The sequence below is a fragment of the Myxine glutinosa genome, chromosome 8, assembly GCF_964187855.1.
Source record: "Myxine glutinosa chromosome 8, kmMyxGlut1.1, whole genome shotgun sequence".
Lineage (NCBI taxonomy): Eukaryota > Metazoa > Chordata > Myxini > Myxiniformes > Myxinidae > Myxine > Myxine glutinosa.
The window spans coordinates 140258381-140282466 of record NC_136268.1 but is presented as its reverse complement, the minus strand read 5'-3'; the positions used below and the strand labels follow the sequence as shown (position 1 = coordinate 140282466).

Below are 24086 nucleotides of genomic sequence, written 5' to 3'. Positions count from 1 at the left end.
GGATTTGAATCTGCATTCCATGGCATTATGAGCACATGGGATGTGTGATTTGAATCTGCGTTCCATGCATTATGAGCACATGGGATGTGAGATTTGAATCTGCGTTCCATGCATTATGAGCACATGGGATGTGTGATTTGAATCTGTGTTCCATAGCACTATGAGCACATGGGATGTGGGATTTGAATCTGTGTTCCATAGCACTATGAGCACATGGGATGTGGGATTTGAATCTGCATTCCATGGCATTATGAGCACATGGGATGTGTGATTTGAATCTGCGTTCCATGCATTATGAGCACATGGGATGTGGGATTTGAATCTGCGTTCCATGCATTATGAGCACATGGGATGTGTGATTTGAATCTGCGTTCCATGCATTATGAGCACATGGGATGTGGGATTTGAATCTGCATTCCATGGCATTATGAGCACATGGGATGTGGGATTTGAATCTGCGTTCCATGCATTATGAGCACATGGGATGTGGGATTTGAATCTGCGTTCCATGCATTATGAGCAAATGGGATGTGAGATTTGAATCTGTGTTCAATGCATTATGAGCACATGGGATGTGGGATTTGAATCTCCGTTCCATGCATTATGAGCACATGGGATGTGGGATTTGAATCTGCATTCCATAGCATTATGAGCACATGGGATGTGGGATTTGAATCTGCATTCCATAGCATTATGAGCACATGGGATGTGGGATTGTGAATCTGCATTCCATAGCATTATCAGCACACGAGATGTGGGATTTGAATCTGCGTTCCATGGCATTATGAGCACATGGGATGTGGGATTTGAATCTGCGTTCCATGCATTATGAGCACATGGGATGTGGGATTTGAATCTGCGTTCCATGCATTATGAGCACATGGGATGTGGGATTTGAATCTGCGTTCCATGCATTATGAGCACATGGGATGTGGGATTTGAATCTGCGTTCCATTCATTATGAGCAAATGGGATGTGGGATTTGAATCTGCATTCAATGCATTATGAGCACATGGGATGTGGGATTTCAATCTCCGTTCCATGCATTATGAGCACATGGGATGTGGGATTTGAATCTGCATTCCATAGCATTATGAGCACATGGGATGTGGGATTTGAATCTGCGTTCCATGGCATTATGAGCACATGGGATGTGGGATTTGAATCTGCGTTCCATGCATTATGAGCACATGGGATGTGGGATTTGAGTCTGCGTTCCATAGCATTATGAGCACATGGGATGTGGGATTTGAATCTGCGTTCCATGCATTATGAGCACATGGGATGTGGGATTTGAATCTGCGTTCCATTCATTATGAGCAAATGGGATGTGGGATTTGAATCTGCGTTCAATGCATTATTAGCACATGGGATGTGGGATTTCAATCTCCGTTCCATGCATTATGAGCACATGGGATGTGGGATTTGAATCTGCATTCCATAGCATTATGAGCACATGGGATGTGGGATTTGAATCTGCGTTCCATGGCATTATGAGCACATGGGATGTGGGATTTGAATCTGCGTTCCATGCATTATGAGCACATGGGATGTGGGATTTGAGTCTGCGTTCCATAGCATTATGAGCACATGGGATGTGGGATTTGAATCTGCATTCCATGGCATTATGAGCACATGGGATGTGAGATTTGAATCTGCGTTCCATGCATTATGAGCACATGGGACGTGGGATTTGAATCTGCATTCCATGGCATTATGAGCACATGGGATGTGAGATTTGAATCTGCATTCCATGGCATTATGAGCACATGGGATGTGGGATTTGAATCTGCATTCCATGGCATTATGAGCACATGGGATGTGAGATTTGAATCTGCGTTCCATAGCATTATGAGCACATGGGATGTGGGATTTGAATCTGCATTCCATGGCATTATGAGCACATGGGATGTGGGATTTGAATCTGCGTTCCATGCATTATGAGCACATGGGATGTGGGATTTGAATCTGCGTTCCATGCATTATGAGCACATGGGATGTGAGATTTGAATCTGCGTTCCATGCATTATGAGCACATGGGACGTGGGATTTGAATCTGCTTTCCATAGAATTATGAGCACATGGGATGTGGGATTTGAATCTGCATTCCATAGCATTATGAGTTTCGATGAGAACGCTGTCGGGGTGAACCCACGTGTAATTCTTTAATTTGTAATTTGCCTCCTGTTTTCATCTCCATCTTCATTCGGGTTCAGATGGTGGCAGCTGATTACCTCGGAACTGGCGGTTTGTTTTCATTGACATCCACATGGTTATGAATTTGTTTTACTTCTGCCTTGGTTTGTTTTCTTTCATCTGGGATATCAAACTGGCAAGTGCCAATGGCCTCACGCTGGTATGTCTTCCCTGTTTTTTGTATACAAAACCTCGACTCATGGAAGATTGAGATGATAGAGGGTGAAAAGGCAACATTGTGATAGTTGGGCCACAGTTAGGCAAAATAAGCAAGGGATGGATGAACAGGAAAAGAGGAAAAAGAGAGCGCGAGAGAGAGAGAGAGACGAGGGTAGAAAACACAGTAACGTGCCCGTAGGTCGGGTTAACGAGTGAACAAATCCATGGATACTGGATATAGGGATTTCCTTTTTTTGTTTCTATTTATTCCCTTGTTCTCTTGCACGTAAAACATATTCACTTCAATCCGATTCTGATTGAAATAAAAACCGTCCACCGGAAGCCCCTCTTGACCTGAACCGGTATTCTGGTAGCTCCATGGTTTTCCGATGATCGCTGTGGGCCTCAATCACTCGAGTTGTGACGTATCCCATGAAAATTAACTTTTACCTTCTGTTGAATGGTCCTCTTGGTGTGAAGAACTTGCCTTACAACGCTTTGACCCCATATTCAAATTGCTTGTATAATATGGAAATAATTTGTTGTGGTATTCTCGTTTTCTTATATTTCACGTTCTTATATACAGCTACACGCGGTCGTCCTCACATTTGAAGGTTGTGGACACAAACCTTCTTCTGTGGCCTCCTCAACCCCCTGTAATGGATACCGTTGAAGACAAATACCTCTGGAATCCAGGGTCCAATACCGTGAAATGGGGTGAATATGGACAGCAAGGGGAATGGGGACACAAACTGAAAAAAGTTCGGGAACTCTTTTCGCTGAAAATTGATAACCATACTGATTTGTTGATATTTGGGTTGAAATTGTGTTCTCTTGTTTTTTTAAAAAGCAACTTACAGTCCCTATTAACCCCATATATGGGATAAATAGGATTTTTATGGCTGTCCCTATTCACCCCGTTTTACGGGTGAATAGGGACAATCAGTAATACAAAAAAATAATAATCAAGAAATAGGGACAGTTTGGAGAAACTTTTTATCCCATATTTTTTTTCATTGGCACCGTGGTTTATATTATGGGTGCATATTATGTGCATCCATCTGAGCTATCAATTTAGCAATAAGTTGGAAACTCAGGATTGTTTCTTGATTATTATTTTTTTGTATTAGTGACTGTCCCTATTCACCCGTAAAACGGGGTGAATAGGGACAGCCATAAAAATCCTATTTATCCCATATATGGGGTTAATAGGGACTATAAGTTGCTTTTAAAAAAAACAAGAGAACACTTTCAACCCAAATATCAACAAATCAGTATGGTTATCAATTTTCAGCGAAAAAAGTTTCCGAACTTTTTTTCAGTTTGTGTCCCCATTCACCTTGCTGTCCCTATTCACCCCATTTCACGGCACCTCTGGAGTCCGGAATAGTAATGGAGAATTTTGTGATTTCAGGCCCATTGACGTGAACTGAGATGCCGACCAGTGAAAGCAGACATCATTGAGACCAAAACTTGATTCCACACTCATTCTTATTAAACTTGTCAGAGTGTGTCTGTGTTTGGATATCCGTTTTCCACACGTGTGTCGCAGTATGGAATTGGGATTACTATGGGATTTGTTTATGATCGGCTGGTCCCCTGGTCTGCTAAAAGTATATATATATATATATATATATATCTCTCTGACAACTTGTGCCCATCGCCAACCATATGGATATGACCCACCATGTGCTTCCCTTGTAAGGCCAAGTTACTTGTGATTTGTTTACTAACGAGAGGCTCCCATGCCAATTCCTTATGAGGCGAAACAATTTGGGTTTCGTGTTTAAACGGCAAGATTCCATATTGTCCTCTGTGACATATACAACAACGTAATGTACATGGAATGACATATAAGATGCCTCATGATAAGACCCTAAATGTAATGGCTTGTTTATTGATTTATAATGATGACAGCACAACAGCTTGTGAATCTAATTCCACATTTTTACTGAACATTCTTATTGTCCCATTGATATAGTGCAAACTGTCATAACCTTTATGTTAAAGGATGCACCGAAAATGGATCTGCAAATAAACGCAGACATGGAAAAAGCTGTTTGGCCCATCTCATGTTTTATTTACAAGTATACAAATTCAAGGCTTGCGGAAGGCTGGAAGAACACAGAACAGAACAAAAAGCACCGCACCAACAGCATGGTAGAGGGACACTTGGAGGAAGAATGAGTGATGGGAAGAATTCACAAGTGGAGGGGGAGGAGAACACAGGTGGTGAATAAGCTGGGCACAAGGTCAAACATGGCAAGAAGGGGGCTAAAAGATCAGGAAGGGAAAACTGGGAAATGGAAATGGAAAGGGAGGGTGAATGGGAGTAGAAAAGATCATGAGTATGAATGGGGGATGACCGGAGGAGGAGGAGGTGCACAGCCATGTTGAAGCCCCTGGAGGGAATAATGAAATTGAAATGATGGAGCAAGTTCAGTGAAATGAGTAGAAGTGAACAGGGAGCCTTGATTTTAGAAGTTTCACCATGAAAGACCATGTGTAACCCGCACTCTTCCATTTGGGGGCAGGTCTCCTTGCCACTCTCCGGATCTGCTGATGATTCCAAAGGGAGAGGAGATGAGAGGAACCTGTTGAGATCCAGATGCTGACGGTGAGAGCGCAGTAATTCAGTAAGCCATAAGAGGAGGTGGCCTGTTGCATGCTGTAGGCTGAGAGCTTGTTTAGCAAGGCAGAATGCCAGACTGTGTCAAATGTTCGAAATAGGTCCAGAGAGATGGACCTGATCTTCCATCTAACATTGAGGGTCTGCATGCATTGTTGGGAGAACAGAAGCAGCATGTCCATGGTGGAGTGACCACATTTGGAAACCAAACTCATGGTATTGAGTTCAGACCATTGGAGAGAAGGAAGGATTTTATGTTAACTGTGCTTATTGATTCCATAACTTTGCTTATAATTGGAACGAATATAATAGGCCTAGACTGAAGAGGATCTGTTTTTACATCCTTTGTTGTAATGCAGTGAGTGATGTTGGCTGACTCTCAACTAGACGGAAAGTGGCCATGAGGGCAAATGATAGGTTGAACAGAGCAGAACGAGGATGTGCAAGCATTGCAGAGAAGGTTTCAGGACATTGGTACTGATGCCATCCGTGCCCATCACAGAATCGGAGGTGAGGGTTGCAGAAACTTATCCACCTTCTTAGTTGAGAAAAACAGTGTGCAGGCAGCCAGGAACAGTTGGGTGTGAGTCGGTAGGGTGGGTACAGGGTGCGAGGGGTTGTGTGCACGAAACTTGGAAGCAAACACATAATTGAGGCATTCCGCCTTCTCACGAGCAGAGTCAGCTGTTGTGCCATTTGAAGAGAGGGAATGGATATAAGGGGAGCATATTCCATAGACAGACTTAACAAGGCACCACTAGGTCTTTGAGGAAGGAGAGAGGTTGGTCAGATGTTGTTTTCTGGTTCTCCTGAGAATGGACACTGGTAGTTGCAGGCATTGTGGAATGATCTGGGATTGCCTTCAGTCAGATTTGCTTTCCATGAAGAGAAGAAAAGCTGTTTGGAGCAACTACCTCACCGCATGATTCAACCGATGATGTCCCAAGGGCGAGAGGATTGGGACGCCAACTACATACGGAATGGGATGAGCATGAGAGACAGCAGGCCATTTGCAGTCTCTGCCCATTGGCCTAAATGAACCATCAGACTGTACGACACTGAGGATCCCTGACAGCAGCCAGAGAGATGTGGACTCTCACAAAAGCATGACCAGATGAACCAATTATTGGATCAGTGGAGGAACATGAGATTTATGCAATGTTGATATTTCATTATTTATTTTCTTGGCCTTAATCTAACCCAATAACCTAAACCGTTTTACCCAGATTGCACCATTATTTCTTGCAACATTTGGGCCCCAAGTCCTGATGTGGGCCACCCTGGTTCGAATTCCATGTACCATATGTTTGTCTATTAGTGTCTGTGTAATTCATGTATAAGTACATATATGTCTCTTTGTGTCTGTCCTGAATGTGATGTATGTACAGAGTGGCCTGAAAATCACTTTACCCCATTCATTAAATCATTAATGAATGGGAAAATCAATCGTTTGGTAAATCATTCGTTCTTAAACTCTTTTAATATTCAGGTTTTATTGCGCAGTATGGTACTTACAATAAGGTACTTACAATAATTAATCAGTCGTCGCATCTGTATGTGCTCCATCATTCGCCTTGCACCACTGAATTGGGCTGCGTGGGCCCTTTCTCACACCCAAACACAAGCAACCGACCGCTTTTCAACACCGTAACAGCTTGCGTCCGCCATGCCGTCGAACTTCATGCCGTGCCAGTGTTGCCACATACCACGGTGGGGAGAGCGGAGGGGAAGGGAGGGATGCTTGGAATTTAGCAGGGGTGAAGCGACTTTCAGGCCACCCTGGACAAGCTCCTCCATGTGAATTAACTCTGAAACCTCAACCTCTGCCAGAGAGCAAACCTCAAACGTGACCAATAACTTATGTTTACTAATGAAGTTGCAAGACCAGTACAAATGTGATCATGCCATGCTGGACCCTTCCTGCCACGCTGAATGTGCCCCTCGTAATTCAAGCAGACAATGAAACCCTAATTTGTGCCACATGTGTTTTTTGCATTAATCATCATTGTCCTCTTTATTGCTTTGTTTTTCATTCTCTTTTTCATTGCACTTTTCTTTCTTCTGCATCGTTCTTGGCAATGAACCTGCATTCCAGATCCAAAACCATTGTGAAGTTTTTCCTTTTCTTGCTGCTCCAACCATTCCTTTCAGGATGCATACTTGGGTCGTGAACTACATGTTTAAGATTTGTACAAAGCAATAATTAAATACGATACATTATAATTATTTATTTTATGCTCTGTAATGGGTCCACCATTTAAGTGCAATAATTTTTTTTTTTTGATTTGAGGATCTAACATTACAAAAAGTACACCTTTACCTTTTTAATGGCCCAATTAATACTACCTACCTGCGGAATTGTTTAGGGAAAGTTATTGGCTCAAATCTTACACGAACTAGACGGCCAGGTTTTAAATTCGACTGGAACTGATTTTGAGATGGATTTTCAATTTGTCGTGCTGGAAATAACTCGTCCACTCTTCCCAAAGGACTTCGGATCTTTAACATCCACCAACCAATGCTAGCAGATGGGACACGCGGCGTAATGTCCGTCTCAGGGATGGCACACTTCGTGATGCAAGTACGTCATTCGTGGTAAACGGTAATCCTCCCGTGTTTCTGCAGGATGCACACAGTCTGCCAGCAAACCTCTTCTTGTCAAACTCCCAAAATCCAGCCTCACTTCTCACCTCCACTCATTTGTTCCTCTTTTCTCTCACCTGCGGAACCAACTTCCCCAGTCTGTTCAGTCCCATTCTTCCCTCCATGGCTTCAAGACAGCTGTTAACCATTACCTCATTACCCGAATCCTTACTCATGATCTCTTCTACCCCAAATGACCCCATTCCCAAGCACTCCCTTTCCCAGGTTATTCTGATTACCTCCGCCACCAAAGTTGGATGGAGGTTATGTTTTCACCCCTGTCTGTTTGTTTGTCTGTCCATTTGTTTGTTTGTTTGATTGTGAACAAAATATCTCAAAGACTTGTGGACGGATTCGGACGAATTTTTGCAGAGATGTAGCTTATGTGATAAGGACGAAATGATTCGATTTTGATGAAGATCCGAATTCCTATCCGGCTACTACAATTTTTAAGTGATTCTTCACCATTGGGAGATCGGGCCAAAAACGAAACATTAGCAGGATATCTCAAAAAGTTGTGGACGGATTTGGACGAAACTTGTTGGCCAGGTTGGGTGTGTGACGACTGACGAGGACGAATCGATTCGATTTTGGTGAAGATCTGAACATGGATTCGGATATGAGAATTTTTTTTTATGATTCTTCACTATTGAGTGATATGGCCAACCAGGCAGGGGTATGCTCTCTACTGAGTGCCGTTCTAGTTACCCTCGCCTGAGGAGAGGGTATTGCATTTGAATTTGTTTGTTTGTTTGTCCGTCTGTTTGTTTGTCTGTCTGTTTGTTTGTTTGTTTGTTTGTACACACAGAATAAATATGATTTTCTTTGCAACCGTTGGTCCGATTGACAGGAAATTTTCACCAGAGGTGCAACTCCACATGTATAATTTTTTTAATGATAATTATGACGTCATAGGTCACGTGGTTCGGCCGCCATCTTGGAAAAACCGAAAAACATTGGACCTCTATATCTCCGAAAGTGCTGAATAGAAAACATTGAGACGTGGCTCATTGTAAAGAACTCTCCATGGGGAATAAAATATGTTAATGATGATGTCATAGGTGCCTCCATTATGACGTCATAATTCGACAAGTACAAAACTTCATCCGATCAAGATGAAATGCATTGAGCGTAATGTAGGCATAAATTAGTGGAGAAAAAAGAAAAATGATGATGTCATCAATCACGTGGTTCGGCTGCCATATTGGAAAAACCGAAAACATTTGTACCTCTATATCCCCGAAAGCACTGCATAGAAAAAATTGAGACATGGCTCATTGTAAAGAGCTCTCCATGTGGAATAACATTTGTTAATGAAGATGTCATTGGTGCCTCCGTTATGTCATAATTCGACAGGTACAAAATTTCATCCGATCAAGATGAAATGTATTGAGCATAATCTAGGGATAAATTGGTGGAGAAAAAAATTAATGATGACGTCATTGGTCACGTGGTTATTTGTTTTAACACAAAAGTTCCACACATCATAAATCACGCATAAATCTCCACGCATGGCTTGCGGACTTCCTCTCCGGTCGCAGTCAACGTGTGGCCCTGAATGGGTTTCTCTCATCTCCCCCTTCCTGTTCAGGCTGGAGTTCCCCAAGGCAGTGTTCTGGGCCCTGTGCTTTTTCTGGTCTTCATCAATGATCTCTCCGACTCTCTGGAAAATCCTCTCTGTCTCTTTGCTGATGACTCCACTCTCTGCCACTCCAGTCCTCATCCCTCAGATCGGCAGTCTGCAGCCTCCTCACTCTCTGCAGACCTGGACAAAATCACAGACTGGTCAAAGAAGTGGAACATGTCTTTCAATCCTGACAAATCTCACACTCTCACTATGTCTCTCCGAAAAGACCGACTGGACAACCCTCCCATCCACTTTCTGAATGATCCTCTCCAATAAGTTCTGTCACTCAATCTCTTGGGTCTCATTATCTGCCACGATCTTTCCTGGGAAAACCACATTTCCAAGCTGGCCTCCAAAGCCAGTCACCAACTGGGCATCCTCTGTCGTGCGAAGTCCTTCCTTGGCACACCTGAGCTCCTCACCACATCCAAGTCTTTCATCCGCAGCTCAATGGAATACTGTTCTCCCCTCTGGGCCAGTGCTCCTGCCTCACACCTAGCTCGGCTTCACACTGTTGAAACCAAAGCTTTGTTTGTGCTCTGTCCCCCAAATATTCCTACAGGTCGCACAAGATATGCCTGCAACCCTCTTATGGTTAAACTGCCAAAATCAAGACCCTCTATTCACCTTCACTCTTTCATTTATCTTTTCTCCCGCCTCTGGAACAAACTTCCTCACTCTCTTCAATCCCACTCCTCCCTCCAGGTCTTTAAAACAGCTGTTCACCACCATCTGTTATCTTCCCCCATCCAAAACCTTGATCTTTTCTACCCCCGTTAATTCACCCCAGATCCACCTTTTGGAAATACCGACTTCTTTCCTGGAAGTCCTAGCAGTGTCCATGTGTTTTATACCTCTCCCACCCCCCTCTCCCCCCTACTCTTACCTCCTCCCCCAAGCCCTCTCCCTCCCACAGATCTCCCGATGTGCCTGCTCTCAAATTTTGTACTTGTTTGCTTCCCTCTCTCTCCCATCTTGTCTCCCGCTCCCTTGATCATACGTTTTTTGTGTCAGTTTGTTTTTATGTGATTAATGTTAGCTCTTGCACGAGCTTCGATCTTGTATACAAACAAAAAAGCCTTAAAAACCACTGAAAACACATCCTGGCGAGGGTCTGCAATCTCTGATTGCTCTTTCTTGTTTACCTTGTGCTTACGTTTGTGTGCGGCTCGTTGACCCCCATGTGTCCTCCTTCCCTCCCCTTGATCTCTCTCACTTCTTTCTACTCTGCTGTTGGTGTTTCCCCCTTTCCATTTTGTTCCCTTCCACTCTGCTCTAGCTCTTCCATGAGCCTCGACCTTCTATCCAAAAATATGTAAATACAGCAGTTCATAGTCAGGACGAATCAAACCCAGAGTAGACAGCTCAAAGGTAAGTGCGCTACCTCTCATCAAACTGTAAGACCAAGTAGTTAACATTACACAACTCACTAACAATTCTGTCACCTGCTTTGGGAGTGCCTGTGAATTACTCCTTTCTGGGTGGATTCTGGGACATGAAGTCATTGTGGAAGTAGATGGGGTCGGGGGGAGGAGGATGTGGGATTCTGCCATTCTGCTTTGAGGAATCTCGCATGCTATTTATACATATAAATGAGTTGTGATGCATTGCCAGTGGAATGTGTTGCTCGTATAGGGAGATTAACTGTCACAATATGGAGTACAAACGTAAACATTTGTCTTTTACTGCTGTGTCCAAGCTGAGTTGGCATGGCCTGTTTAATGAACCCATTTGAGCTCTTACCTAATGATGCATCCCAGGTTCAAATCCCTGCCTAGGCTGTGCTTTGTCCATTGTCTATTAATGTTCACATACAGCAAATACCCACCAAGTCTCCTCCTGGCATTCCTATACTATGATGTACATGCAAGCTTCTCCATAAACTTCAGATTGCTGCAAAAAATAAGCCTTGTGTATTATATAACAATTGCATCAACATTACCCCAAGAAATGTCAAAACAGTGAAATATTTCGCAAAATCAAAGGAAATATTCTCTAACAAAAATACAATTGTGCTGTCTTAGTATGACCTTATGACCTATGACCTATGACCTCTTAGTATGACCATAACACGTGGTTTGGAAATAATTCCAACCAGTGACGTGTAAATATTCTGAGCTATAAGTTAATTTGAGGCAGACTCGGTGGCATAATTGTTGGAGCACCTTCTCTGAGTCTGCGAAAGTCTGGGAGGTCGGCGGTTCGACAGGATTCGAACCCTGACCGAGTCATACCAAAGACTATTTTAAAATGTAGCATGTACCACAAACTCCATGGAGAGTGGCTGGTACATGCTGCTTTCTTGCTTGATGCACAGAATAAAAAAAGGATAGAGCACGGATAAACAACCAGAGGTTGGCAGCTATTGTGTAAGCTTTGATTGTTCTCTTGGGGTCTTCCGACATTGATGTTTCCTTGCAACGGAACTCGTATTATTTGTCTTATTTAACCTTAACCATTTCCTTTTTATTTTTTATTTTAGGACTGCAGTGCACAGGAGACACCTTAAACGTCATGAACTCCGGTGAGATTCACTTACTCATCTCACAAGTTATTTTTATTATGTTCGGAATAATAACACATGCACCGCTGGCCCATTTCGCTTCATTAAATTGGTTATTCCAGCACCCTCTTGCGCTATATCGTGTAGACCAAGCAGACAGCCTGCGGTACCTGTGCGTGGAGCTTGTTTTGGTTAGGCCAAGCACTGTACTTTTTTATGTTCTGATAAAGGCCTTACATCTTCATATAATGTAGCTCATGCATATTATATAGCTATACTGTGTGTGTGTGTGTGTGTGTGTGTGTGTGTGTGTGTGTGTGTGTGTGTGTGTGTGTGTGTGTGTGTGTGTGTGTGTGTGTGTATATATCACATATCTATCTATTGTAGCGGCTAACGCTGGGTTTTCACAATCGCCTTGCACCTATCAAGGACGCGGAGCGATCACCATGCCGGGCTCGTCCAGGACGCCCGGGCAGGCTCGCCCTCAACTTGCCAGGCCGCAGCCAGGACGCTGGGCCACGCCCCCTCTCGCCTTTCCTGGGCAAACGCTCCGGGATAATATGTATATATATTGCTGCCCGATAAACGGGCTTTTCAGAGTGCCTGAGTGTTTGGTTTGATTAAAGCAACTCGGATGAATTCCAGCTTTTTGTCGCGTCCATTCTTCCGATCGACGTGGGAGCCCCAGCTCCTTCATTGGTGACCTACCGACATGGACACGGCAGTCGCCCTTAAACTGCCTACCTTCTGGGAGGCTCACGCGGCGGTTTGGTTCGCACAGGCGGATTCCCTGTTCGCCCTGCGAGGCATCACGGCCGACGACACCCGCTTCCACCATGTGGTAGCAGCGCTCGGTTCGGCCACTGCGGCCCGCGCCCTGAGCCTCCTCGAGAGCCCGCCAGCCGCTGACAAATACGGCGCGATTAAGAAGCTTCTCCTCGACGCTTTCGCCCTCCCATCGGCGGAACGCGCACGGCGCCTGCTCGACCTGCCCGAGCTCGGCGACACGCGCCCTTCCGAGCGAATGGACTACATGCTTTCACTGCTCGGCGAGCACTCTCCGGCATTCCTGTTCCGGGAGCTGTTCCTCCGTCAGCTGCCTAACCCGGTACGCCTCGCCCTGGCAAGCACGACGATCACAGATCCCCGGGCCCTTGCCAGAGAAGCCGACAAGATCTCCGCCGCAGGACAGCGCATCGCAGCGGCGACATGGGACCCACCGCCGTCCGACGCAACACCCATGGCGCCCGAGCACCCGGCACGGTCGACGACCGAACTGCCGACGCAATTGGCGGCCGCTACACCGAGCCGACCACCTCCAGCATGACGACCGGGGCCTCCACCTGACCAAGCGTGGTGTTACTATCATGCCAGTTTCGGACAGAAGGCCCGGACATGCCGACCCCCGTGCACCTTCGGCAGGCCGGGAAACGGCCGGGCCGGCGTTCATTACCAGCCATGAGCGCCGGCCACATGGGCAACTTACTGTTCACCATGGATAAAGCGTCCGGACGGCGCTTCCTGTGCGACACCGGCGCCCAACTGAGCGTCATACCCGCCTCTGACCAGGACAGGCAATCCGTGGTTTGCGGCCCCTCCTTGGTTGCGGCCAACGGATCGACCATCCGCACCTTCGGCCCGCGCAACGTCACCCTCTGCTTCGGCGGCCAACGCTTTGCTTGGACGTTTGTAACCGCAAACGTGCCCATGGCTCTGCTAGGCGCCGACTTCCTCTGCGCATACGGACTGCTGGTGGACGTCCAACGGCGTCGTTTAATCAACGCCGAAACCTTCAGCTCCCTGGTATGCACATTGAGCAGCTCCGCGCCGACCGAGCTGGCATGCGCCGTCCCGGCGGCGAACGAGTTTGCTCGCCTGCTCACGGAGTTCCCGGCCCTCACGCGGCCGACGTTTTCGGCCGTCGCAGTACAGCATGGGATCGAGCACCACATACCAACCACGGGCCCGCCGGTCTACGCCAGGGCCCGCCGCCTCGACCCAGCCAAGCTCGCCGTGGCGAAGGCCGAATTCGACGCGTTGGAGCACCTCGGCATCGTGCGGCGCTCCGATAGCGCGTGGGCCTCGCCATTGCACATCGTGCCAAAGCCGGGGGGTGGATGGCGCCCGTGTGGCGACTACCGCCGTCTCAATGACGCTACCACCCCCGACAGGTACCCGATCCCGCATATCCAAGACTTCTCCGCCCGTCTGGCGGGACGGGTCATTTTTTTGAAAATTGATCTCATACGGGGATATCACCAGGTACCTGTCAGGGCGGCCGACGTCCCTAAAACGGCAGTCATCACGCCGTTCGGCTTATTCGAATTCTTGCGGATGCCGTTTGGTCTCAAGAACGCGGCTCAGGCGTTCCAGCGCTTGATGGACAGCGTGCTGCGTGACCTGCCGTTCCTTTTCGTTTACCTGGACGACATCCTCGTCGCCAGCACGTCCCGGGCCGAGCACCTCCTCCACCTCCGAACACTGTTCGGGCGCCTCAGCGAGCACGGCCTCATCGTCAACCCGGCCAAATGCCACTTCGGCACGACGGCCGTTGATTTTTTGGGCCACCACATCACCAAGAACGGGGCCGTGCCGCTGCCAACCAAGGTCGAGGCCATCACCACGTTCCCGCGTCCCCGCACCATAAAGGCCCTGCAGGAATTCCTGGGAATGGTGAATTTTTATCACCGCTTCGTGCCTCGCGCTGCTCAACTCATGCGGCCCCTCTACGAAGCCCTCCGGGGCAAGCCGGCCAAGCACAACATCGCCTGGTCCGCAGCAATCGATGCGGCCTTCCAAAGCTCAAAGCGGGCCCTCGCCGACGCAACACTGCTCGCTCACCCGGTGCTCAACGCTCCCATCGCCCTCACCACGGATGCCTCCGACTACGCGGTGGGCGCCGTACATGAGCAATGGGTGAACGGGGTTTGGCAGCCACTCGCTTTTTTCAGCCGGCAGCTCTGGCCGAACGAGCTCAAATACAGCACGTTTGACCGGGAGCTCCTCGGTCTACACCTGGCCGTCCGCCATTTCCGCCACCTCCTGGAGGGCCGACCTTTCACGGCGTTCGTCGACCACAAGCCGTTGGTTTACGCCATGGCCAAGGTCACGGAGCCGTGGTCGGCCCGCCAACAGCGCCACCTCTCCGCCGTGTCGGAGTTTACCACGGACATCCGGCACGTCGCCGGCAAAAACAACGCCGTGGCCGACTGTCTTTCCCGGGCCAGCGCGAACGCGGTCCACCTGGGCGTGGACTTTGCGCTTATGGCGGCGGACCAAACCACCGACACCACGGTGCAAGCCCTCCGGGCAGCGGACACGGGCCTCCGTCTGGCCGACATCCCCTTCGCGGACACTGTCCTGCTCTGCGACGTCTCCCAAGGCCAGCCTCGCCCCATCGTGCCCGTCACCTGGCAACGCCGCATCTTCGCCTCCCTCCACCGCCTTTCCCACCCGGGCCGGAAAGCTTCCCAGAAGCTGGTGTCGGCGCGATTCGTCTGGCACGGCCTTCGTCGGGACGTCCGCGATTGGACCAGCACCTGCACGGCCTGCCAACGGGCCAAGGTCCACCGACACACCCAGGCCCCGCTGGCACCTTTCACCGTGCCCGAACGACGTTTCGACCACGTCAACGTGGATCTGGTGGGCCCCCTCCCCCCGTCACGGGGGTTCACACACCTGCTCACCATGGTGGACAGGACCACCAGGTGGCCGGAGGCCGTTCCCCTCGTCTCCACCACCACCGCCGACATGGCGCAGGCTTTCATCGCCACCTGGGTCGCCCGCTTCGGCGCACCGGCGGACATCTCGTCAGACCGCGGACCACAGTTCACCTCCGAGCTGTGGGGCGCGGTCGCCCGCAACCTGGGGGTCAAGCTCCACTGTACTACGGCCTACCACCCCCAAGCAAACGGGTTGTGCGAGCGATTCCACCGCTCCATGAAGGCCGCGCTCATGGCCGGCCTTCAAGACGGCGGTTGGGCCGACCGGCTGCCATGGGTCCTTTTGGGCCTCCGCACGGCCCCCAAGGAGGACCTCCAGGCATCCACCGCCGAGCTTGTCTATGGCCAGGCGCTACGCGTCCCGGGCGAATTCGTGCCCGATGCTACCAGTCCCTGGTCCGCAGCTCACCAACGCTCGGACCTCCAGGAGGCCGCCCGACGGTTTGCCCCCGTGCCAACATCCCACCACGGTGACCCCCAGTCCTACGTCCCCCCAGCACTTCGCACAGCGGAGTATGTTTTTGTGCGTCACGACGCACATCGGGGGCCACTCCGGCGCCGTACGACGGGCCCTTCCGGGTGCTGCGACGGGACGACAAGTCGTTCGTCATCGTCATCGACATCGGCGGCAGGTCGGACCGGATTGCGGTGGACCGCCTCAAGCCGGCGCACGTGGACGTCGACCACCCACCACGGGTGGCCCTTCCGCCGCGGCGAGGCCGCCCCCCGTCCACGCTGCCCCCCACTCGACCGCCCACCACCACACCGGACCCCCTCCCACGACCCGCCAGGGGTCGCTTCGGCCGGGTCATCAGGACCCCCCTCAAATTGACCCTGCCGGTGCAAGTCGATTCTGGGGGGACGTGTGTAGCGGCTACCGCTGGGTTTTCACAATCGCCTTGCACCTATCAAGGACGCGGAGCGATCACCATGCCGGGCTCGTCCAGGACGCCCGGGCAGGCCCGCGCTCAACTTGCCAGGCCTCGGTCGGGACGCCCGGGCATGCCCGGGCAGGCTCGCCCTCAACTTGCCAGGCCGCAGCCAGGACGCTGGGCCACGCCCCCTCTCGCCTTTCCTGGGCAAACGCTCCGGGATAATATGTATATATATTGCTGCCCGATAAACGGGCTTTTCAGAGTGCCTGAGTGTTTGGTTTGATTAAAGCAACTCGGATTAATTCCAGCTTTTTGTCGTGTCCATTCTTCCGATCGACGTGGGAGCCCCAGCTCCTTCACTATATATATTGTTGCGGTTGTGCCATAAAGGCAAACCCCCTATGGTTCGTTGCACGACAACATGTAGCCTGCATTAGTCAGTTATGTCTTATTGAATGTAAAGATTAGCCCTTTCCCATTGAGTCGTAAAAAAAGACCAAATATGCGTTGAGTTAGGCAGAATGTCAAACCCTTTTGTGGTTAAGGGAAGCCATAACACCAGATGTGCAGAAAGGCGTGGCCAAAAGCACGGCCCACGTGACCAATGGCGAGCCGGGAACCCGTCGCCATGATGCGACAAGCCTCAGCCAATGGGAGGCTGTGGGACATTTTGAGGGGCGTGGGCAATATATATATATACTGTACGTATATAATGACAAAAACGTCAAGATTGATCACTTTGTGTTTTACATCACAAACACATAACAATGTGGTCCAGCAAATCAAAATACGATTGCAGTATGGCCAAGCAGGGGCATATATGGTTACAGTATATCCCCATATTTTTTAAGTGTACAGTTGGGCCGATGGTAGTATCTTACTATAATTCACCAAATGTCCGTCTGTCTGTCTGTCCGTCCGTTCGTTCCCAGGTACCGCAAAAACGGCTGAACCGATCGCAACGAAATTTTGTTTGGGTAATCCTGGGACCCCTGGAGTAAAATAGGCTATGTTGTTTTTCCAATTTCAGCTTTGGTCTCCAGCATTTTCAGGTTTGGACTCCTGTCTAACGTTATTGTCCCGGGTACTGCAAAAACGGCTGCACCGATCCCAACGATACACCTCCATGCCCGTGGGATTCCCACGGGTGACCCCACTAGTATATATAATGGACTAAAAACAGCAAAGTAATTGGGCCCTCCACTCCCTCTGCCTTCCTTTTGTCCTTCCCTAACATTTCCATATTTCTCTCCCTTAGAAGCTTTTCTGTGTTCAACTATCAGAATTTTTTTTTTTTATGAAGGTACTACAACATCCTGTGTGAAATATAAATGTATATTGTTGTTGTTTTGGCAAAATTGTTCATCATTAAAGATTCCAGTGTGTTTTGTGAGTGCTGGAAGTTCTACTGTAATGGATATAGGGAATTTTGGTGGGTGTGGTGGTAGTTGGATTATCATCAAGGATTGGCCTAAGTTTTCAAAAAGTGATGTGGCAAGTTTTAAACCGAAATTAACACAAGGAAAGAAGGCAAAGCCAGCTAATTATTTAATTATTTATATATAATAGTTACCTATCAGTAGGTCTTCTGAAATACTTTAACACAACAAATTAGACAAACGCATGTCTTTTTACATATGTGATGATGAAAATAAATTTGAAAGCAGCACAGTCTATTCTTGTTAAGTTTTCAGATCACCCAAATGTTTACATTTTCAGTAGTTTCATGAAAACATTTATCTCGTAACATACACAAATGCATTCCAGTGCAGTCTGACAATAGGATCTTCTTTGTGGTTCATCTTGTTCTTTAACAGCAGGGGAAGCTGTCAATGGAGACACGAGTGCCAGCACGCTCGAACCCAAAAGTTTCCAAAGTGTCAAGCCTGTTCTACCTTCCATGAATCAGGTGGGTTTGTTCTTTCTGAACATGGTATTGTAAAATCAGAAATAAATGTCTTTTCTTTTTCTTCCTCATTTGGTTGCCATAGCATAAGGTAATTAGCTGTATTTTCAGAAATCAGCAGCTGAGGGCGAAGTAGTTGTACAGGTAGTTTTGGGATAGCCTAGACTATAGAGGTATGCGCACTCGCTCTAGCCTTTCAGCATGAGTTTAGGTAGTTATAGCATAGCCTAGACTCCAGAGGTATGCATACTCGCTCTAAGCCATTCAGCATGAGTTTAGGTAGTTATATCATAGCCTAGACTCGAGAGGTATGTGTACTCGCTCTAAGCCATTCAGCATGAGTTTAGGTAGTTATAGCATAGCCTAGACGCTAGAGGGATGCGTACTCGCTCTAAGCCATTCAGCATGAGTTTAGGTAGTTATAGCATAGCCTAGACTCTAGAGGGATGCGTACTCGCTCTAAGCCATTCAGCACGAGTTTAGGTAGTTATAGCATAGCCTAGACTCTAGAGGTATGCGCACTCCCTCTAAGCCATTCAGCATGAGTTTAGGTAGTTATAGCATAGCCTAGACTCTAGAGGGATGCGTACTCGCTCTAAGCCATTCAGCATGAGTTTAGGTAGTTATAGCATCGCCTAGACTCTAGAGGTATGCGCACTCCCTCTAAGCCATTCAGCATGAGTTTAGGTAGTTATAGCATAGCCTAGACTCTAGAGGGATGCGTACTCGCTCTAAGCCATTCAGCATGAGTTTAGGTAGTTATAGCATAGCCTAGACTCTAGAGGTATGCGCACTCCCTCTAAGCCATTCAGCATGAGTTTAGGTAGTTATAGCATAGCCTAGACTCTAGAGGGATGCGTACTCGCTCTAAGCCATTCAGCATGAGTTTAGGTCGTTATAGCATAGCCTAGACTCTAGGGGTATGCGTACTCGCTCTAAGCCATTCAGCATGAGTTTAGGTAGTTATAGCATAGCCTAGACTCTAGGGGTATGCGTACTCGCTCTAAGCCATTCAGCATGAGTTTAGGTAGTTATAGCATAGCCTAGACTCTAGGGGTATGCGTACTCGCTCTAAGCCATTCAGCATGAGTTTAGGTAGTTATAGCATAGCCTAGACTCTAGGGGTATGCGTACTCGCTCTAAGCCATTCAGCATGAGTTTAGGTAGTTATAGCATAGCCTAGACTATAGAGGAATGCGCACTCGCTCTAAGCCATTCAGCATGAGTTTAGGTAGTTATAGCATAGCCTAGACTCTAGGGGTATGCGTACTCGCTCTAAGCCATTCAGCATGAGTTTAGGTAGTTATAGCATAGCCTAGACTCTAGAGGGATGCGTACTCGCTCTAAGCCATTCAGCATGAGTTTAGGTCGTTATATAATAGCCTAGACTCTAGGGGTATGCGTACTCGCTCTAAGCCATTCAGCATGAGTTTAGGTAGTTATAGCATAGCCTAGACTCTAGGGGTATGCGTACTCGCTCTAAGCCATTCAGCATGAGTTTAGGTAGTTATAGCATAGCCTAGACTCTAGAGGGATGCGTACTCGCTCTAAGTCATTCAGCATGAGTTTAGGTAGTTATAGCATAGCCTAGACTCTCGAGGTATGCGTACTCGCTCTAAGCCATTCAGCATGAGGTTAGGTAGTTATAGCATAGCCTAGACTCTAGACTCTCGAGGAATGCGCACTCGCTCTAAGCCATTCAGCATGAGTTTAGGTAGTTATAGCATAGCCTAGACTCCAGGGGTATGCGTACTCACTCTAAACCATTCAGCATGAGTTTAGGTAGTTATAGCATAGCCTAGACGCTAGAGGTATGCGTACTCGCTCTAAGCCATTCAGCATGAGTTTGAATCTCGACCCAGTGACAAACTGTCATCCTTGTGTTTCGCAGGTAGAGAGAAGCATCAATGTGTGCGCCGTCCCTCGGATGGACGTTAAACTGGGTGTCCTGTCTGTCAGCATTAGTTGGTGAATGTTAAAGATCCAACGGTGTCCTTCACGAAGAGTGGGTCAGGTATCGCCGGTATGCTGAACACATTACCAAATTCCTGCTGTAACCTACAGGGGGCACTGCATCAGCGACACAGCAATGACACAAGCCAGCAGCCAAGTGCAGCACATAAAATGAAATGAATAGGAAGTTATTGTACCATGAGCATTCTTCCGAGATACAATAATTCATCAAATGAGGGTAACAACCTCCTCTCCTCACCCCACCTAAACCCCCATTCTGGCCTTCTCCAGTCTATCTCTACAATTCATCCACACATGTGACCCACTTCCCTTTCTTCATCTTTGCCTCATTTTCGGGTTTCTCTCCTGTAACAGGTTTCTCTCCTGTGGACGGGAGCACAACGGAAATGAAACTACTATTATTTTTCTATTTTGTAGTTCGGGTGATGGAAAATAAAAACTATTTAAATAAATGGAGGGATTTGATCGCATGGTATTATTTCCCCAATCCAGGTGGGGGTCTGCCATGTTTGATCAATATGTAAGAAACTCTGACTATGACTAAAGTCTCAACCTACCTATGAAATCCACTATACAAGAGAGATGTCTGTCTGTCTGTGTCGCCATCTTTCTCAGAGATGGCTGAACGGATCTTCGTCAAACTTTCAGAGGTTCATCAGTGAGTGCCTGGGAGTGTTTTAGGGGGAAAAAAAACATTTGAAAAAAAGATCGTTTTTTTGGAGTTAAAAAAAAAAATCGCTCAATAGTGCGTAAGCCTTTTAAAATGAATGACAGTTATATACAAGTACACATTCGCATAAATAAATACAAAACGATCACCAGACATTTGAATGCAAATAAATCAAACAATTCCAGAAGTGTACGAAGTTGGTAGTACTGCTTCTTCTTCTTCCTGATCCGTATCACACTTAACTCAGAAACGTGATGAACACCACATTCACCCACCAGCATAAATATGAACCCCCTTCCTCTCCTGCCTCCCCCCCCCCTCCTCTGCCTTCCCCCTCCCTCACCCTTCCCCCCCCCCACCTCCCCCCTTCCACCCCTCTCGCCCCCTCCCCTTACCCTCCCCTCTCTCCCCTCCCCCGCCCGGCAACGCCGGGTACTTCTGCTAGTATACGATACAAGAAGACCGAAAGTCTTACAATCTCCTTGTCATGTGACCAGATCCTCATCTCTGATTGGTGGACATTTTTGAGGGACATCTATACACTGGACAAACGCTGTTCCAGACGGCATTGCCCGATTCAGATCCAAAGTACTGTACTGTTAAACTACAGGTTCGTTTTCCGATTCATGTTCCGATCTGTGTTCAATATGTAACATTCAATTGAAATTAAGTTGTTCCTCGATCATAAACTGACGTTTGTAGACAGAAAGACAGACAGAAGTGAACCAATTGCTTAACCCCACTTTTCACTTCGCACGCGTGGGGTAACAATGAACAGACCTAGCAAGTTGAGACCTACAGCGGTAAAGGTGTTCACCATACAAGGTCTTATGATGTCCGACATGCCAAATACACAGGGGTCAACATGGTTGGACCTATGGGCAGTGGAATAGGCTGAAGTGAGCATTTCAGGCCCAACAGCTCATGCAGCGGTGAAGGAGGTGTGTCCAGTGGTGGAAGAGGTGAACAATTCAGACATATCACATGTGCATAGGAAACCTGTAAGTCTGAACATGGTGAATATTTTTTTCAATTTCGTGATGCACAAGTAGCAGACGTGCTAGCTCTACCAGGAAGTTGTCAAACTAGACAGGAAGTTGATGCACCGGACATGTCAAGCGTACGACAAGTTGCTGAACATGTTGGGCACGGATGAAGGAACGACACCTGGCAGTAGAACATGCTGAACACATCAAGTGTGCACGGATTGATTATGCCTGACATGATTAGCACAGGCGTCCAAGGAACAACTCCAATGACATCGACAGCAGCAACTCCAGGCAGGTCTGGAATGCAAGGAGCAGCTAGGCCAAACCACACAAAGTGTCCGTCACCATAATTTGTCAAATCCGCAGAAGTGGACGATTTATCTCGGAATTCTGTGATAGCTCATATTCCTTGTTGCCATCTCATTAGCACATCCACGCCATGGTTTATTGAACAGCCGGCTGAAGAGTTCTTGCGGAATGTCATTTTTATTACTCTCCGTCGCTGACATTTCTGTTGCATGAGATTTCAAGCTTTGCTGTCTCTGCCTTTCCCTTATTATGTTCGCTCCTATTACATGTTTCCGTGTTTTATTTCACTGTTAGTGAATCTGAGGCTCATGGTAAAGCTTGTGCATGAATCAACTTGCAGAAGAAAGACGTTAAGGAACCCTTAGTGTACCTTTACATGAAATAATTACAAAGACCTCGGTAGACAAAACGCAAATGGTACATATACAGGATTTGAACCCTGAATCCTTCCATCATGAGGGAGCGGTTCAGATGAGAACATTGACAGGCCAAACCGGATTTCTTGTGAATTCATCGTCTGTGTGTGAAATATTCTTATTATGTTCAAAATGCATCCTTTACCAAAATAACATTGTGAGAATAAGCAATGACATTTACTACTATACAGGATTCCCTTTACCTTGCGTGAAATTCCTTGAAGACGTGCAAGTGTTAAGAGCACTCTGTCGGGGGAGACAATGTTTTTTCAATTAAACTAGATGGGATTCATAGAATACTTACCCTGTGCAGTCAACTTGCTGTGAGCCAACTCTTCTGTTTTTGAACATTTTTTTCCCTTTGATCCAATATGGCTGCCAGACCACGTGAACGATGACATCATAAATTTATATTCTCTAATATATTTGTTGCAAAGATCACCCTCAATACATTTCAAACTGATCAGACTAAGCGTTGTCACTGTCGAATTATGACGCCATAATTATGGCACCTACGACGTCATCGTTAACAACACCTATTCTCCATAGGGAGTTCTTTACATGAGCCATGTTTCAATTTTTTCCATGCAGCGGTTTTGGAGATATAGAGGTGCAACATTTTTCGGTTTTTCCAAGATGGCGCCTGTACCCCATGCCTATGACGTCATGATTATTAATAAAATATTCTAAAGGAGGAAGCGCTCCTATGGTGAAAATTTCCTGTCCATTAGACCAACCGTTGCTGAAATTTTTAAAATAATGATCGGATGGATAAGTGTTGTATTTGTCGAATTATGACATCATAACGAAGGCACTGATGACATCATCATTAACATATGTTATTCCCCATGGGGAGTAGTTGACAATGAGCCGGGTCTGAATTTTTTTCCATGGAGTAGTTTCAGAGATATAGAGGTGTGAAGTTTTTCCAAGATGGCGCCTGTACCACGTGACCAATGACGTCATAATAATCATTAAAATATTCTAAAGGGGGAGGCGCTCCGATGGTGAAAATTTCGTGTCCATCAGACCAACCGTTGCTGAATTTTTTTAAAATAATGATCTGATGGATAAGTGTTGTATTTGTCGAAGTATGACGTCATAAAGAAGGCACCGATTACATCATTAACATATCTTAATCCCCATGGGGAGTAGTTGACAATGAGCTGGGTCTCAATTTTTTCCATGGAGCAGTTTCAGAGATATAGAGGTGCGAGGTTTTTCCAAGATGACGCCTGTACCACGTGACCTATGACGTCATAATAATCATTACAATATTCTAATGGGGGAGGCCCTCCTTTGGTGAAAATTTCATGCCAATCGGACCAACGGTTGCCGAGAAAAGGAATTTTTAAAATGCAGACACGTATGTAAGTATCTGAATGCTTAACCCCGCTTTTCGCTTCGCGGGTGCAGGGTAATAAGGGGCCCTGCATTTATTTGCCCCCTACCAATTTCACCAGGGAGG

The 24086-nt window shown here is 47.2% G+C and overlaps 1 protein-coding gene across 1 annotated transcript in view; it reads left to right on the top strand.

Moving 5' to 3' along the window:
* LOC137432951 (sorbin and SH3 domain-containing protein 1) overlaps nt 1–24086 on the top strand; it is a 446359-nt gene that overhangs the window by 87972 nt on the left and 334301 nt on the right. The window contains exons 2-3 of the mRNA XM_078783773.1: nt 11737–11778; nt 18172–18263. Of these exons, the coding sequence (XP_078639899.1) occupies nt 11769–11778; nt 18172–18263 (102 nt within the window). The 5' untranslated portion in view covers nt 11737–11768. The remainder of the gene's footprint in view (nt 1–11736; nt 11779–18171; nt 18264–24086) is intronic.